The sequence below is a fragment of the Lathamus discolor genome, chromosome Z (genome assembly GCF_037157495.1).
Source record: "Lathamus discolor isolate bLatDis1 chromosome Z, bLatDis1.hap1, whole genome shotgun sequence".
NCBI lineage: Eukaryota > Metazoa > Chordata > Aves > Psittaciformes > Psittacidae > Lathamus > Lathamus discolor.
This window is the reverse complement of record NC_088909.1, coordinates 48,593,104-48,610,671: the sequence shown is the minus strand read 5'-3', so window position 1 is coordinate 48,610,671 and position 17,568 is coordinate 48,593,104. Positions and strand designations below refer to the sequence as shown.

The window sequence follows — 17,568 nt, the reverse complement described above, 5'->3', positions numbered from 1 at the left end:
CAGTGAAGTATGAGAATACTCTATCAATAATTTTACATTTTAAAATATGACAAATACCTGTTTCAGGTGGCAGTTCTGCTTGTGATAGAGGAAAACAAGATGTAGTCTAGTTAAGATACACATATACAGTGACAGAAAAATTCAACAGAGGCTTCTGCATACCAGAGGCCAGTTTTAAACAATAAATTTTCCTGCTTCATCTTTGCAAACTTTCCCAGTCATAAGACTTTCACATCCTTCTGTACCACAGAGAAATCCCAAGCTAATCAGACATATTTTAGAATGTGACTTTTTGTCACTACGTTATAGCTGCAAACTAAGAACAAATTTCCAAATTGAACTCTATGATGAGCAACACGTTGTGTAAGTCATGTCTCTCCTCTTGACTGCGGTTTTCATGCATTACTGGCAGAAGGGTTTCCTTAATTATTCATTAATTTTAACATCTGGATGGCTCAATAGGTCAGCTTGATTTTCTGTTAACCAACTGGAAATATATTGTCAAGCTGTTCTTGTTTTTAAAGCATGTTAGGTAGTTATGAAACTGATTAACGTGTAGGTCCATTGTGGTTCTCGAGTGACAAAAGTAGAAGTGATGTTACCAAGTCTTCTGCTCAGGGGGTGGCTTTGCCTTGCTGTTAATAAACAAGAAAGAGCTTTTGCTATTATTAGATGTGAAATTACACAGCACTCGGTTTCTTTTGGTGTCTCTTTTGTTTTGTAAAGAGCTTACGCAAACCAAGATTAAGTAGAACTATTACAAGTGAGAGTCAAGTTTCTTCATTCTGTTTTAGAGCTTATGCCAGCTCTTTCTTTGGCTTTTTTGTTTGATTATTTTGAAGACCCAGGAAGGAGAGGGGAAAAAAGATTTCAGGTACTTTAATAGATTTTAATTGGTTATGGTGTTCTTTTTGTTTAAACCATGACAGTGATGTTCTCTTTCACGCAGTTGGTAAAGTTTGTATCTTCAAAACTGAAGGAGGAAGCTGTGGATGGAGAAGGAATGGCTTTTTTACAGTAATGTGGAGCTTAATATGCACCTTGTAATGGCCAAAAAACCCCAACCAACAACCCCCCCTCAAAAAAAAAAAAACCAACAACAAAAAAAACCCACCCCAAAAAAATTATGAACCCAAACCAAAAGAAAAATGTGCAAAACAGAGAAAGAACTGGAAACTCTTGAAGGCCAAAAGTGGTATAGTCCATGAGTGAGGTAGAAAATAATTTTGTACTCCATTGCATTTTTGTAAAGTATTATTTTAAAAGCTTAATTTTAATCTTTGTGTTACAAAACACTAATGTTTTATGAGACAGTTACTTTTTCTGAGTGAGTAATTCTCGCTTAAGCTTTTATGAATCATTTGGAATAAATGTAATCAAACTAATCAGGTACAACATGTAACTGTTAGCCAGATCTTCGTATAAAATCTGGCTAATCTTTGTAAAGCTAACCTTGATAAAAGACTTTTCCAGGCCTAATAATCTTCTGTTTTTCTGTAAATATAGAAAAGGTAGGAGGAACCTTAGCAGCTTTTTAAATGCTGTTTGTTTTTATACATACCTGACGTATTCTTTCATGGGCATAGATAAAAGATTTTTGCAGTGAAATAATAATACTATTACTTTTGTTTTAGGTAACAGTGAATCCTCCCAAGAGACCCCCTGATGCTGTAATTTTTGATGAAACAACAGCTGATCAGGTAAAGTTTTGTATGCTCTTGGTGTGGAAATGTTTGTTTTGTTTGGACAAAAAAGTCTTATATGATGTTCGCTAATAGTTAAAATTTTATTATATACCTCAGGTATTTATTTATGTATATTTGGTATGTATATCTATGTATGTGTGCGTATATATTTATGTATTGAGTTATGACAGTGTGTTCAGTGTACTGTCTAAAACATTCTTCTTGTAAGGCTTATGCAATTTTATAATTGTTGATTGCAAAATTATACATCAAAGGAAGAAATGAATATTTATATTGTTGTGGTTAAGAAAAGAGGTTCAAAATCTACAAAACTTATAATAAATAGTGCCAGCAAAAAAAAAAAATGCTTAAAAGTCACAGTTTTAAAAAAGGTAAATTTCTGTAATGTAGTAATAGTCAGAAAAACCTGAAATACTGACAGATGTCTGTCCATCTGGCCACAGTCCTACTGGTTCCCAGGCATCATAGGCAAAAACCAGAAGAAATACATATAACCTCCTCTAAAGGTAAACATATGCAGGTGTCAGACAAATAAGTCCGTAAGTCTGGAGCTACCAGTATTAAGACACTCAGTAATATTTTCAAAAGCAACTCAGTTATGGCAGGAGGCTGTAGCTTTTGGAGATGCAGTTAAAATGTTGAGCATCAGCTGAAATGTAGGCATTGTGATGTCTGCTTACCCTCTGTTTATATACAGAGTAATTAAACTGAAGACTGATCCAGCTGATTTATGTGCTTGAAGTCCAAGATAGCCCTACCCACTTAAATCAGAAAAGACACCTTAGATCAGCATTTTGGTTTCTATCACTGATGTACTTGCTGCATCCTAAAATTCACAGCATAGGTCTAGGAGGTACAGGTGTCTAATTCTTCTGAATAGGCTTCACTGAAAGGTGGCAAGTTGAGCAAGGAGAAGGGAACATTGAAAGACCACTTTGTTCCTGGGGGTATTTAAATGTAGAGGAAGGTACACTCTAGCAACTGGCTCTTTATTAGATAAGATACAGCAACTATAATGGCCTATTAATTTACTTTCAGTGTTGGAACCCTAGTTCATATTCTCCTCTGTGTGATTATATTGGAATTAATTCCAGATCCATCAATTTTCAGATGCCATTTTTGATCCCCTTGTTCATGCACTAATCTTAGCTTCTAAGCCTTAAACTCTTATGTCTAGAACTGTTAGTGTGTATAAAGTGCTAAGTTCATGAGACAAAAGAAGCTGGTAGTAGCCGTATAGCAGAAGTTGGAAAAACTTGCTAGTGCAAGAATTGATTTTTTGGAAATAAAGGAAGTGACACAGTAGCCACCACAGTTTTTAAGATCTACTCTGACAGGTGAATTCTTCTCCAGTTAGGTCTTGCAGGAGCCACAGCCAGCGAACTTTGAGAATCGCAAGGTTTATCTGCCAAATTATTTACTAGCATCTGTGCTTAAGTGGTGGTGCCTGTGTACAGGAGGGGGAGTGTGTAGAACTTGGGAACTTTATGGGCAGGAATACAGACTTTCATGTGAAGGACAGCTTGGAGAAATGTTACCTAGATACTACATTTGTGTGTCTGTGGAATGACATATAACTGCCTAAAATCCCTTTCGAAAATGGAAGCTGGCACAGAAATTACATCGAAGTTTCTGATTTTTTATTTTTTTTCCCCTTAAGTATTTAAATGGAAAAGGTGCTGGCAGAAATGACTGTTGCCATTCAGCTATTGAATTAGTATAGAGTACGAGACAGATTGAAAGAGTCAATTTGCAGATGGCGTTTGAGTTAACTTGAACTCTATTAATTTCCAATGATAGTTGTGGCATTCCCCACTTACTTTTTGTGTTACCACAGTTACATGGTTAAAGTGCTCTTCATAATTAGCATTTTCCCCCATAACTTGTCAGAGCTTAATCAGGTAGTAACCTTCCTGATAGGCAAGGTATGCTTAGGGTATGCATCATGCATATTTTAAAAATGTTTAGTGATAACTCCTGTCTTTTACTGAAGTCAATGACTGTGGTTATCTTGAAAGTTATATTTACTTCTAACTCATATACACTGGGTAAAATTTTTTCCAAGACAAAGAATGTTTTTATATGCATTCAGACAGGAGGAAGCGCTGCTTAGTGAAGAGGATACTGAGAACAGAGAGCTAACCATTTTTGCCTTAATCATGTGTTTAGCAGAATAGAGGGTTCAGCCACCTACAGTTCTATGAAAAGTGGTCATGTTATGCCAGTGATCGTTGACAGAACAATAGCCACTTACATAAAAAACTAATCCTTTTGGTTAGTGGTCAAAGATGAATAGCAGATAGTTTAATAAATGTTTATCCCTTTAAAATCTGTGCCCATTCCTAAGAAGTTTTTTAAACACTAACCAGGGCTTATGAATGAGTTGCAGTACCATGGTGTAAGCTGCTTAAAGATGAAAAATGATTTAAAAAAATTTAGAAGTATCTGACCTTTTAAAAAGGCTTTAAGGCTTAAAATGTGTGTCCTGCTGAAGAAAGACATAAAATATTTCTTCTGTGTTCATTAATTTTTTCACAAAGAACTAGCTGACATTTTTTCCATTTTGCCCTGTAGAGACGTGCCTATGCTGTGGTATTTTTATAGCTTGTTCTCTCTCTGTAACCTGAGCTGCGCTTTACTAGATACACTGCCGTAAATCTTTTTGGTAAAACAGACCTTTTGACAAAAGATCAAGAAGTTTAGGGGGTGTTTGACTATTAGCCATTTAGCAAGAAATGAATCATTCAATTTCAGCCCTGTAGGGAATGTTTAATGTAGTTACAGTGCTTTAGTATCACCAGGCTACTTTAGTCCTGCCAGTTTTCAAACCAGAGCCTTAAATTAATCAAACAGATTTTGCTGAATGGTTCATAATGCAATTAAGAATCACAGGCAGCGAATTACATGTATCTCTGGAGAGTTTTATCTCTGAAGAGTTTTATCTCTGAAGAGTTTTATCTCTGTAGACTTTTCTTTATGTTCCCTTCCCATGTGTGCTGATTTCTTGGAAATTAATTTTCTGATGACACACAAAATAAGATGGGGTGAGTGTTTAAAGTGGATGATATGCAAGTGATGCAAGCCACTTTTGAGGAAGGAAGCAAATATGGAGTCCTGAGGTTCTAGGGGGTTTCTGTTGTTTTTGTTGGGTTTTTGCTTTGATTTGTGTTTGTTTGTTTGTTTTGTTTTGTTTGCTTGAGGAAAATCTCACAGCATTCTGATACTGTGCAGGTTGCCTCCCAAGAAATAAACTGTTCTCTATCTTCAAATATCACAATTAATACTCAGAATACACAATGTTGTGACAATAAATAATCACTACAGCAGTAGCCTGTAAAATGGATTTTTTTTTTTTCAAGAATTTGTTTCAGTTTTATTGTTCTGTGTTTCTTCCCTCTTTCTTCTGAAAGCTATCTGTCCAGTTTGCCTATACAGAAAAATTAAAGCTGAATTTGCAAGACTTCCAAGTTTTTGTTAATGTCAGCTTATTTCAGTAACTTGTCTAATAATTTTAAGAAATGGTTCCCAATTGAAAAAATCTATTTACTTGCAACACTACTGTATATTTCACTAAAACATTATTCTGCTTTAAATTCTGACTCTCTGTGAGTTACATTAATAGGGAGAAATAGACATGAGAAAGAGGGAGAAACACCTTTTAGATAGATTTTCAAAAACATGGTATCTCAGCCTCCTGGGTTTTGGGACCAGCTGTGTACATTCAGCTGTGCCCCTATAGGTCTCTGCATAGCACTGTCACGTGAGCTGTCACATTTGAATTTCTGTCAGAGTACTTCTCCATCAAGTTTGGTATCTCAAGCATATGATACTTTTTGCTCTGTCATTTTAAAGGTCAGGAAAATTGGCTGTCCTTGCTTTCAAGAATTTTAAATTCTGTGTTACAGCTGGTGAAACTGAGACTCATAATGGATCCATTAGAGAAGCAGCTTTTTTATATCCTGCCATGTTTAAGTTGTTTTCATTTGGTAAACTACAATAATGTTTTAAATGTTGCAAAATCTCTAAAAAGATAAAAATTCCACATAAAGCTTCATTTATTTGTAGTTTAAATCACCTTTGTATGCAGTGCTTTATGATAGCTTTCAGTCATGCAGGCATAAATGGTCCTTCTCCTTCAAGAACTCCTTCCACAAGCAAAGAGAGGGATGAGCAGAGATACTGTAGGAAGTCAGTTTTCCCATGTTATTTTTTGCAAGAAGTTGTATTCTGGGAATGAGTAATGAAAGGAAAATAATCTCCTGGTTAGTGACTGGTTGGAGCAGTTCTTTGACAATCAATTTTATTTGTTTTGTCCATAAAATTCTTACGATCTGCAGGCAGCTGTTACCCAGATATACCAAAGTACTCAGACGTGAGTGCTTCTTAATCGATGGCTGATAGGAGAGGATGAGGTGAATGAATTTTGGAGGTGAAATTTGGGAGTCAGACTAGCAGCAGGTGGGTGTCTGAGAATCACAGGGTGAAATTGAAATTCATAAGAGCTCTGTTGTGAACTTGTACAGTGCACTTCAAAAATGTGATGCACTTTGAAGAACTGAGCCTTCAAATGTTAAATTGGAGAGTCAGAATTGGTCTGTACTGTTGAAAATTATGACCATTTCTGCTGCCTTATAATTTCCAGTCTATAAAGTAGGAAATTTATAAATGCCTGGGACATTTTAATTACATACAGAGTGTTTAAAGGAGTGGCATATAGCATCCAGTGTTGATTTTGAGAATGTGATAGGGTAAGCAGCATGAAAAAAAAAAAAAAACAACAAAAAAACAAATAACAGTTTAGAGAATATGATGACTCTTTACTCATTCAGATATTTTTATAGAGATTCTGTAAATTCACACCTAGATAATCAGATAGGATTGAAAATATACAAGCTATGTAAAGCCTTCTGTTCTAGGTATAGATCAAGCATCTACTGACAGGGCGTGAAGAAATTGCTGCCTTTTAGTGGTTTGGGTTTTTTGTTTTCCGAAAATACAGTTCTTTTCTGTTTTCTCTGAAAGAGGAGAAAATAATTGGCACCTGCCATGTTTCAAGTACTGTCATCAGCATCCTGTGACTAAGACTGCAGAAGCGTCCTTACCTTCCTGAGTAATTCTCAAGTTCTTCAGTCCTTTCAGTCATACTGCTGTCTTCTAGCTACCTGAGTTTAGTTTTTCACTGTGTCAAGTTCAGTTAAAACTACAGTTCTTAATGTAACTGGAAAAAACTGTGAAGACAATTATACACAAATTTAGTTTGTTGTGAAAGAGTGGACTTTGGAATAAAAACTTACTAACGACATCGTGGGAGGAAAGGGATGCATGAGAAACATTTCATAACCTAATGAATTATAAAACTAAAACCTATTGTGAAATGTTTTCTGCCTGTTGTTGATGGATTCAGTACTATTTGCCAGTACTCTACTTTGAGGATGGTGTGATAAGACCCTTACAAGCTTCTGTGTAATTGGGATGTTGTTACTTCTTTATGGAAATTCATCTTTTATTTTACACAGGTTTCATTTGTGTTTTCATTTTAAGCTTATATAAATATTTGTGTCTCTTTTTAAAGAGCATGGGCAATGATGAGGGAAGAAACAGGAAGAGCCAATAGATCAACACCTGGCTTTGAGCTTGGTGTCACTAGCAGAATATTAGAGGTTTTGATCAGGGAGTGCTTTACACAACACTAGGCCTGCGTGCAGGAGGAGAAGGATCTTCACACAGGAGTTGGCAGGGCTCATTAAAAAAAAGCTTTAAACTAGATTTGCAGGGGAGAATGGATAAAACCAGCTTTGCTGGATGTAAGCCTGGGGGCAGCACACTGATGTTTGAGGTACAGTGTGCTACGGAGGACCTTCAGTCTGCAATCTCAGTTGAGGTAGGGAATGGAGACCCATGCAGCAGCAAAGATGCAAGAGTTATCGAAGGAGGTGATCCTGCCCCTCTGCTCTTGTGAGACCTCAGTTGTAGTATTGTGTGCAGTTCTGGTGTCCTCAACATAAAAAGGACATGGAACTGTTGGAACAAATCCAGAGGAGGACCACGAGGATGATCAGGGGGCTGGAGCACCTCCCATATGAAGATAGGCTGAGAAAGTTGGGGCTGTTCAGCCTGGAGAAGAGAAGGCTGCGTGGAGACCTCATAACAGCCTTCCAGTACCTGAAGGGGGCCTTTAGGGATGCTGATGAGGGACTCTTTGTCAGGACTGTAGTGAGGACAAGAGGTAATGGGTTAAAACTTAAACAGGGGAAGTTTAGATTGGATATAAGGAGGAAATTCTTTCCTGTTAGGGTGGTGAGGCACTGGAATGGGTTGCCCAGGGAGGTTGTGAGTGTTCCATCCCTGGCAGTGTTGAAGGCCAGGTTGGATGAAGCCTTGGGTTGGATGGTTTATTGTGAGGTGTCCCTGCCCATGGCAGGGGGTTGGAACTAGATGATCTTGAGGTCCTTTCCAACCCTAACTATTCTATGATTCTATGATTCATGTGTTAGAAACAACAGAAGTCCCTGAAAATGGTCATGTAGGAACAGGGCTTCTCTCCCCAAAACACTCGTGCGATCAGTAGCCCAGCTGACATGCATCTACACCAATGCACCCAGCATGGGCACCAAACAGTAGGAGCTGGAAGCCACTGTGTAGCAGGAAAACTATGATGTAGCTGCCATCACGGAAACATGCTGGGATGACTCACACGACTAACAGTGCTGCAGTGGATGGCTGTAAACTCTGCAAAACAGATAGGCAAGGAAGGAGAGGTGGTAGGGTAGCCTTGTATGTTAGGGTGTGCTTTGATTGTCTGAAGCTTAATGATAGAATTAGCTGGGTTGGAAAAGATCTTTAAGATCATCAAGCCCAACTGTTACTGTGCCAAGTCCACCACAATGCTGTGTCATGAGGTTATGGAGAGAGAAAATTAAAAGGGCCAAACCCCAACTAGAACTTAATCTGCCTACTGCTGTAAAAGACAATAAAAGATGTTTCTGTAAATACGTCAGCAATAGAAGGAGGGCTAAGGTGAATCTCTACCCGTTATTGGATGCAGGGGAAACATAGTGGAAAAGGCTGAGGAACTTAATAGCTTCTTTGCCTCAGTCTTTAATAGTAAGACCAGTTCTTCTCTGGAAGACACGGATGGGGTGAAGAATTAAGCCACTGTAATCCAAGGGAAATGGTCAGATACCTGCTACTCCACATAAACACATACAAGTCTATGGGGCTGGCTAGGTTTGACCCTGGGGTACTGAGGGAGCTGGTTGAAGTGCTCACTGAGCCACTCATTATTTATCAGCAGTTCTCACCAGGGAGGTCCCAGTTGACTGGAAGTTAGCAAATGTGATGCCCATCTAGAAGAGGAATCTGGGGAACTACAGGCCTGTCAGTTTGACCTTGGTGCTGGGGAAAGCTGTGAGTGCCATCAAGTAGCACAGCCAAGTGATCAGGCCCAGTCAGCACAGGTTTATGAAAGGCAGGTCCTGCTTGACCAACCCAGTCTCCTGGTATGACCAGATGACCTGCTGAAGTGCATGTTGTCTACCTATACTTCATAAAGCTTTTGATGCCATTTTCAACACGGCATTATCCTGGAGAAATTGGCTGCTCATAGCTATAATAGGTGTACTGTTCACCGGGTGGATGGCAGAGCCCAAAGAATGGTGGTGAATGGAGTTAATTTCATTTGGCAGGCAATCACAAGTGGTGTTCCCCAGGTCTCAGTACTAAGGCCAGTTCTGTTTAGTATTTATTCATCAGTGATCTAGATGAGGGGATTGAGTGCACCCTCAGTAAGGTTGCACATGACACCAGTTGAGCAGGAGTGTTGATCTGCTGGAGGATAGGAAGGTTCTGCAGAGGGGTCTAGACAGGCTGGATCAATGGACCAAGGCCAATGGTGCGACATTCAACAAGGGCGAGGTCCTGGCTCTGGGCCACAATAACCCTGTGCAACGGTACAGGCTTGGAGAAGAGTATCTGGAAGGCTGCTCAGTCGAAAAGGACCTGGTGGTGCTGATTGACGGAGCTGAACATGAGCCAACTTGTGCTCAGGAAGCCAAGAAGGCAAACAGCATCCTGGCCTGTATCCGCAATAGCGTGGCCAGCAGGGCCAGGGCAGTGATCATCCCCCTGTACTCAGCACTGGTGAGGCTACACCTGAATCCTGTGTTCAGTTTTGGGCCCCTCACCAAAAGAGAGACATTGAGGTGCTGGAGTGGGTTCAGAGAAGGATAATGAAGATGGAGAAGGGCCTGGAGCACAAGCCTGATGAGGAATGGCTGAGGGAACTGGGGGTGTTTAGTCTGGAGAGGAGAAGGCTCAGAAGAAACCTCATGGCTCTCTACAACAATGTGAGAGGAGGTTGTTAAGAGAGGTGGGTGTCAGTCTCTTTCTCCAAGTAACAAATGATAGGATGAGAAGAAATGATCTCAAGTTGTACTGGGCAGGTTTAGATTGGATTTTAGGAAAAATCTCTTCACCAGGAGGGTTATCAAGCATTGGAACAAGTTGGTCAGGAAGTGATGGAGTCATTGTCTCTGAAAGTATTTAAAAGACACGCAGATGTCGCATTAAGGGATTCAAGGCCAGACTGAGTGTGGCTCTGTGCAACCTGTTACAGTTGAATATGTCCCTAATCATAGCAAGGCAGTTGGACCAGATGACTTTAGCAGATCCCTTCCAACTCAAACTGTTCTGTGATTCTGTGGCAGTGCTAGGTTTATGGTTGGACTTGATGATCATAAAGGTTTTTCTCAACCTAACTATTGGATGCTTCTAGGATTCTATATGTGTGGATATAGTAAGTAACTGTTAACATTATATGGGAAAAACAATTGGTTATTTCCCTGGACAGATTTTATGCTTATTTTAAACAGATTAGAAGAAAAATGTTATAAGAAGGTCAGTGTTTTGTGTTAAGATTGTTTTCTGAATAAGTGCAATATAGTCATGAGAGAGAAGATGATGACAACATCTACATGTGGAGTGGGGAAGATACGGTTACAGGACAAATGGAGGGTTTTAATGTCCTTCTCTGTAAAGACTGTAGTACATCATTGCCTGAAAGCATGTGAATTTAAATTAACTTTGGATAATAGCACAAGAGAGCCTCCTGAGTGCGAGCCTCAGGTGATTTTTTTTTTTCCTGTTTGTAGCATAAATAATTTGTTTCCTGATAGAGAAAATGGAAGTGCTGCAGTAGGTTCACAGATACAGACAACATGCCAGAAAAAAAAAGTGCTTAACAACAAAGGATGATACAAGCAAAGCAAAAGGATTTGATAATGTTTTCCCAATTTGTCTAGAGATTTCAGTGTGCAGAGATGACACTTTCAAAGCCCTTGAAATTTTATAGTATTTGTAATAGTAATGAAAAGTTTGTTAGCTGTTGTGATGCTAATTTCAATATTTACACACGATCCCCTACCCCTCTATATTTATTCCTCTTGAGAGATCAGTATATAATTTTCTGATCATGACAATTTTGAAAAATAGTTAAAGTCTTGGATTATACTAGAATTTTGTGTGGTAATGTGGTAAAAGAAGAAAAATACTAGTCTGGCACTCATTTTGTTTAACTTTTCATTACCAAGAGTTTGTTTCCTACTTGTCTGTGCATGTGTTAGTACAGGATATAGACAGTGTTACTCCACCTGAAGTTCCCTAAACCCAAGTGGTTAAGAGAGGCATTGTTAAAAGAAAGGCTATATGTACATTTGCCATGCTGCTGATAAAACGCCTAATGTTCTGTGAAGCCAGTGCCAGAATATAAATGTTGATTTTGAATTTGAAAAAATATGTGGTAGGGATAACCACTAAAGAGATGAATAATGTGGGGTATGGAAGGAGAAAAGATGTAGTGCTCTTTTATATTTATTATACCTATTCTTGTTTATAGCTGTGTATGTGAAGGTATTTTAATTGAACATTTTAGTAATTCTTATTCTTGAGGGAGTCAGTGGTCTGTAGGGGAAAAGAGTGTTTGTGTAGTCCAGACCACTAAGGTTCTATTATTGGAATCCTGAGGCAGTTCAGGAAACTATACACTTGTGGTTTTTGATTACAGTCTTGTTAAAAAAATAGAATCATGTGTGATCCAGATTTCCACAAAGTGTATTGAGGCATCAAAAATCATTATGAACAACTTAAACTGCCCGTTTTATTTTCCACATGTCATCTTTGAGAGAAATAGTTGCTTATCTGGACGAAGAGATAAAACCTTGTATCTTTATATGTGTTGTTTTTTACTAATTACTTTTTCCTAATATCTCTCCTTATCCTCACAGAAATCAATGATTAAAAAAGAAGATATGACAAATGGGGTTTTCAGATAGTCAAAGAGTAGCTACTTAATTTTAACTACAGTGAATTACTTAAGTACTGTGCTATATTTGAGCCTTTGAAGCATCAGCACTGCCAATTTAACTGGATACATTAATTGTCCTTAATGTAAACCAGAGCTCATTGAAATGTGTAGATAAAATTTGTGGCTGTTTTTTCTTCACAAGATTGCTTGACTGCTTGCTTTTACTTAAATAAGGTAAAGTATACACACATACATATACACATGCCTATTTTTATATCAAGTATACAAATACTTGATAAGCTGTTAGGCTTAGCTTCAAAAGAGCTCTTTTTTACCCCATTAGAAGGAGAAATATATGGATAGTTGGCTTACTATTTTATTAGCTTTACTACTGACCTTTATTGCGGTCCATAGGCAAGACTGAAAAATTGGCATGGACAGGTTGGATCTTGCCTTTTCTTTTGTGGTCTGGCAGAATTCCTAAATTGTTAGGAAATGAGACTTGACAGTTTGTGTTATTAGTTGGAAAACAATCTAACCACATTATGACTGACTTCAATCTAATACCTCTGTCATGGTATAAGCCTAGCTGGTAACTCAGACCCACGCAGCTGTTCACTCACTCTCCCCGCTCCTTTCTCACTCTGCTGCCAGAAGGATGGGGAGCAGAATGGAAAGAATGTAACTCCCACGGGTTGAGATAAGAACAGTCCAGTAACTAAGGTATAACACAAATCACTACTGCTACTACCAATAATAATAATGATAAGGGAAGAGAATACAACCGCTCACCACCCACCGACCGATACCCAGCCAGACCTGAGCAGCAATCTACACCTTCTGGGTAACTCCCCCTTGTTTATATACTGGGCATGACTTGCTGTGCTATGGAATACCTCTTTGGTTAGTCTGGGTCAGGTGTCTTGTCTCTCCTTCCTCCTGGCTTCCCCTTGTCCCTGGCAGAACATGAGACTCAGGAAGTCCTTGGTCAGAGTAAACATTACTTAGCAACAGCTAAAAACATCGGTGTTATCAGCATTGTTCCCAGGCTGAAAATCAAAAACACAGCACTGCACCAGCTAATCTCACATTAATTGACTCTCATCAACCTCTAAGGATGCATCCCTTTTTTTTTATTATTATTATTTTTAATTTTTTATATTTAATGCTGTCACTCAGAACTTCAGGAAATGTCATTATTCAAGGAATATAGAAAGTAGAGCCAGTGAGGCTTTGAAACAGTTCTGTTCTCATGTGAAATGTAATGTATATAATGAAATAATACTAAAGACTGTGGTAAATGAAAAGAAGATTGTTGGCAGACCTGACTTGGCTGCACTGAATCTGAAATAACGTGCTGTGTAACTGCTTATTCAGTTTAGCCTACTTGTTTTCTAGCTGTGACCAGTGCTACTCTAAGTATTGAAAGTACAAAAAGACAAGTGCTGTCTCCTATATTCATATGTCAGACGTTTAGTTAAATACATTGATCACATTTAGTTATCTGAGCTTAATAATTTCCTAAATGCTATGTTTATTTTGTTAGCAATAAATTACAAGTATTTTTTACTACAGTAATTTAGAAAAGCATTTGATAGTATTGTCTCCCAAGGAAGTGGCTAGTTAGTAAGCAACAGCTACATAGCTAGATTTAAGTTGAGATTTGAGCTTAAAACAGAAATTTGCCTTTTTTTGTTATACATAAATAAAATTTTTCAGTGCTAAACTAAATGATATTTAGTTTGAATTAAAAGTTATTGCAGCAGCTCCTTTGTGAAAATAGCCTGCTGACAGCTTTTGTAAAAGTTAAAATTAATGTAAGACCTAAGAATTTTAATTTGGTTAAAAAGTAATTTAATTATTTTTTTCATATATGGCAATTTTTAATTTCTCGTTCTCAAGACAGGTAATTCGCTGTTAAAATTTAAGAGTCTCTTGAAAGAAAACTTCAGTGATGAAGTACTTCAGTAATGGGCTCTACTTTGTAGAATTCTGTCAAGAGCAACTCTTTAAATTGTCAGTTTACTCTTTTTTTTTCTTTTTTGTCTAAGGAGCTAAGGGTCTCTTCCTCACTAAAAGTCTCTTTCATGGTGCTATAACTTTGATATTGGTAGCTTTCTCTTCCCACTCATCATTTCACTCCAGCTGCCTTAGTGGCATAACAAGGGTGTAAATATTTACATTATCTCAATTTGCTTTCCTGTTCCACCCTCAACCAGCACTGTCTTTCACCACACACTATCTGGGTGCCCCTTATAGAATGTCTTCTGTGGCATAGGATTTTTGCCAGTCAGTTTGGCTTGGTCTTTTGTACTTGATTTTACTTGTAGATTGCTAGCTGTAGAGTCCTAGCACTGGAGGATACTGCCTTCAGGAGATTTTGACTTTATTCTTCTCACCAGGTGAGATAACTTAGATCAGTCCTACAACATCACCAAGAAGTAGAAATAGCTAAGGTAACTGTTAATTCAGCCAGTTATTTTCCCTCTCTTTTGTCCCATTTGGCGGAGCAAACTTGGATGCATCTGAACTGTAGTCTTACATTAATACAAAATTTCCAGACTTTACTGTTTTCCTCAGAATGTATAAGATCATTTGGAAGATAATTACAAAAAAAAAAAAAAGTTTTGGGTGAAAGTAGAATTACACTTAGAAATTTCAGATCTAGTGATGCCATCTTACTTTTCAAAAGGAAAAGTGATTCAAAAAGAATAAAAAATAATTTACAATCCCAGTCTGAAATCCTGGAAGAAAATGTTTAGTGATAAGTGGTTCCAAAGGCCAGTAATGTACGCTATTAAACTAAGGATTTAAAAGTTCATTTTGGTTAAATTCACATTCAATTTATATATGCCATCATGCAAAAATACTAGATTCTTTAAATCTTCACTAGTGTTAGTAATGTGTACTGATTTTGTCCATACTTGTAGAAATGTCACACTAGAGAGTATTCTACAATCATTTATTCACTGGATTTCACTGGAATATGATGAATAAGCTTTTAGTCCAGAAAGACAAGCACAGGGTGGCTTGCCACACCAGTGGTCTGTTGACCACTGTATAGCAAATATAATTCGATAATGAAAATGTTAACGTTACACAGAGAAAGAAAACTGAAGTACAGTAGCCATAATCTTCAGAATTTCTCAGATTTATTCACATTCACAGTACATACAAGACGCTGAAGTTGTATTTCTCTGCTTTTTACTAGTGAAACAGAATACTTAACATAAAGCAGAAGTCCTCTAGAAAACTTGGCCTGTTACTTGGAGGTTTTGTTTGTTTGCTTTTAATACTGGGACCAGCTACCCATGAAGCTGCTAAGAGAGAAGTATATTAGTCAATCACATTACTCTGCGAAGGGATAAGGATATTTCTGATCTTTGTAAGATGAATCTTTGTAAGATGAATGTTGAAAAAGGATGGTTGCATGTGTGTTTAAAAAAAAAAAGTTTTTTTCATTTTTTATTTAAACTGTGGATGGATCTGTCATGGGAAAAGACTCCTTTAAATTACCTTTCAAGCTAAAGGACCTATGGGCAAATTCTAGAAAATGCGGTACTTTGCTGTTGCCAAATTTTAGTGAAGCTGGATTTGTATGCCAGCAGAGTAGCTGATTTTTAACTCTCACTAAGCAGTTGTATTATTTTCTTATGTACAAAGTCCACACACAGTTCTTGGCACATTTCCCTGGAGTTTTGGCAGTTTGTCTACACAATAACATTTAATTTCTATTCTACCTGCTTTGGTTTAGGGTAAGTTATCTAAGGGCTAGTAAATTGTGATGTTTGTTAATCTGGCCTTATTTTTTGAATGACTGCTGCTTATTTCTGCCAAAGACAGCTAGCCTCTCATTTTTATTTCTCTGTTTCTGCAGGCTGCCTTATATCGGCTGAGTGGGGATTGGAATCCTTTACATGTTGATCCAAGTTTTGCTGCTCTTGGAGGTGAGCTGAGGGATACCATTGTATTAATGTTTGGATGAAGTATGATGTAAATGTATTTTCAGTTTGTTTTGTTTCCACTTAATCTGTATGACTTTTAACAAACTGGAAAAAAGTGGGGTTTTTTTGGCAGCTATTCTTAGAGTCACCATTAGATGTCTTCAGAGTTCTGTGTAACACTTCACTGTAATCATTACCTACAGTGAAAACCAGCCTCCTACCCCATTTTCCTTTTAGACCTTGTTGCCACTATCCTATCTTTACAGTCTCTGTTTCATAAGAAATTAATTTCTTAAGAAATATTCAAATACCTATAAGCAGAAATAATTGCCTGTCAAAAGCTTCAGAGGGAATTGTGTGAGGTCTTTGATAGATAATTCTAAGTAAATAATTTTGAGAGTGTGTTGGTCTTAGATGCTTAGCTTGCTTAGCTGCCTCTCCTGCTAGTGCAGTAGCTTATTCATTTATGTAACGGTACATGCCAGAGCAATTGACCATAGACTACATTACCTAATTCTTGCAGAGAAGAGTTGCTAGTTGCTACAGAAGGGTCTGTTCTCTCAAATTTCTGTTGTAAAGGTATTTTTCAGAGTTCTTTTCAGGCTGTGCTAGTAGTATAGTGTGATTACTCCAGGCAGACAGCAATTTTATTTACTTAAGAAATTTCCCTGAATAAGTGTGCTATCATCATAATCTTTACATGAAAATACTGGTCTGTAATAATTGGTCTGCAGTTTTCCCGTGACTTCTTTTTAAAACAGAATTATCACTGTATGATGTTCTTACTAAGATAAATAGAGCAGAGTTATGCTTCTTGATTCATATCATGCTTAATTTACTTCCCCAAATAGTCTCCTTTCATGAATACATACTAATTGTTTGGTTAACTGTTTTGTATAATTCCATGTAAGTTTGTGTTACTATATAATGATAACCAAATACTAGAGTCAGTAAAGAGATTTCCGTGGTTTATTAAACCTTTCTATTTGTTTGTTCATCCGATGGTTTTGGATAATTAGATGGAATCACCCAATTAGTCTTGAAGATGGTAGAGGAGAAAAATACACAATTATATTTGAAACCTCAGAGTATAAAATAATGATGATAATCCTATAAAAATGTTACAAAACAGGAAAAGTAGAAAACTTCTGCCTGCTCACACGATGAGCACCAGCACTTAGACATAAGTGAAAGATTAAACTAACTCTGTAGACGAGGTTGTCTCTTTGTCCGAACAGAAAACTGCTGCACTGGATTTTACGGAATAGCAACTCTGGCAGTATCTTCAAATATCTATACCAGCTGTAGGTTCAAGCAAAGAATATTCCTATAAAGATATTCCACAAATACTTTGTAGTTATAGAAAAGCTGTTTTCTTTGGGCATATTCAGACATCTTCTTCTCTTTAATCTCTGTATATGTTCTCTTTGACTGGCTTTCACCAGTATGCACTGGAAGAAACCTATCAGTGTAATGCACACAGGTTGTTCCCAGATTACTGTTCAGCCTTCGTATGGGTAACGTTTCAGAGGAGATATGCTGCATGGAAACACCTGTTTATATTCTTGTGCTTTTATGCCTGTAGTTTCTGAGTATTTCTGAGATACTAGAAAGTGAA

The 17,568-nt window shown here is 37.5% G+C and overlaps 1 protein-coding gene across 2 annotated transcripts in view; it reads left to right on the top strand.

The window, feature by feature from the left end:
* Positions 1 to 17,568, top strand: part of HSD17B4 (hydroxysteroid 17-beta dehydrogenase 4) — a 67,826-nt gene that overhangs the window by 29,516 nt on the left and 20,742 nt on the right. For both annotated transcript variants that reach the window (XM_065662173.1, XM_065662174.1), the window contains exons 17-18: positions 1,635 to 1,700; positions 15,884 to 15,953. In XM_065662173.1, the coding sequence (XP_065518245.1) occupies positions 1,635 to 1,700; positions 15,884 to 15,953 (136 nt within the window). The remainder of the gene's footprint in view (positions 1 to 1,634; positions 1,701 to 15,883; positions 15,954 to 17,568) is intronic.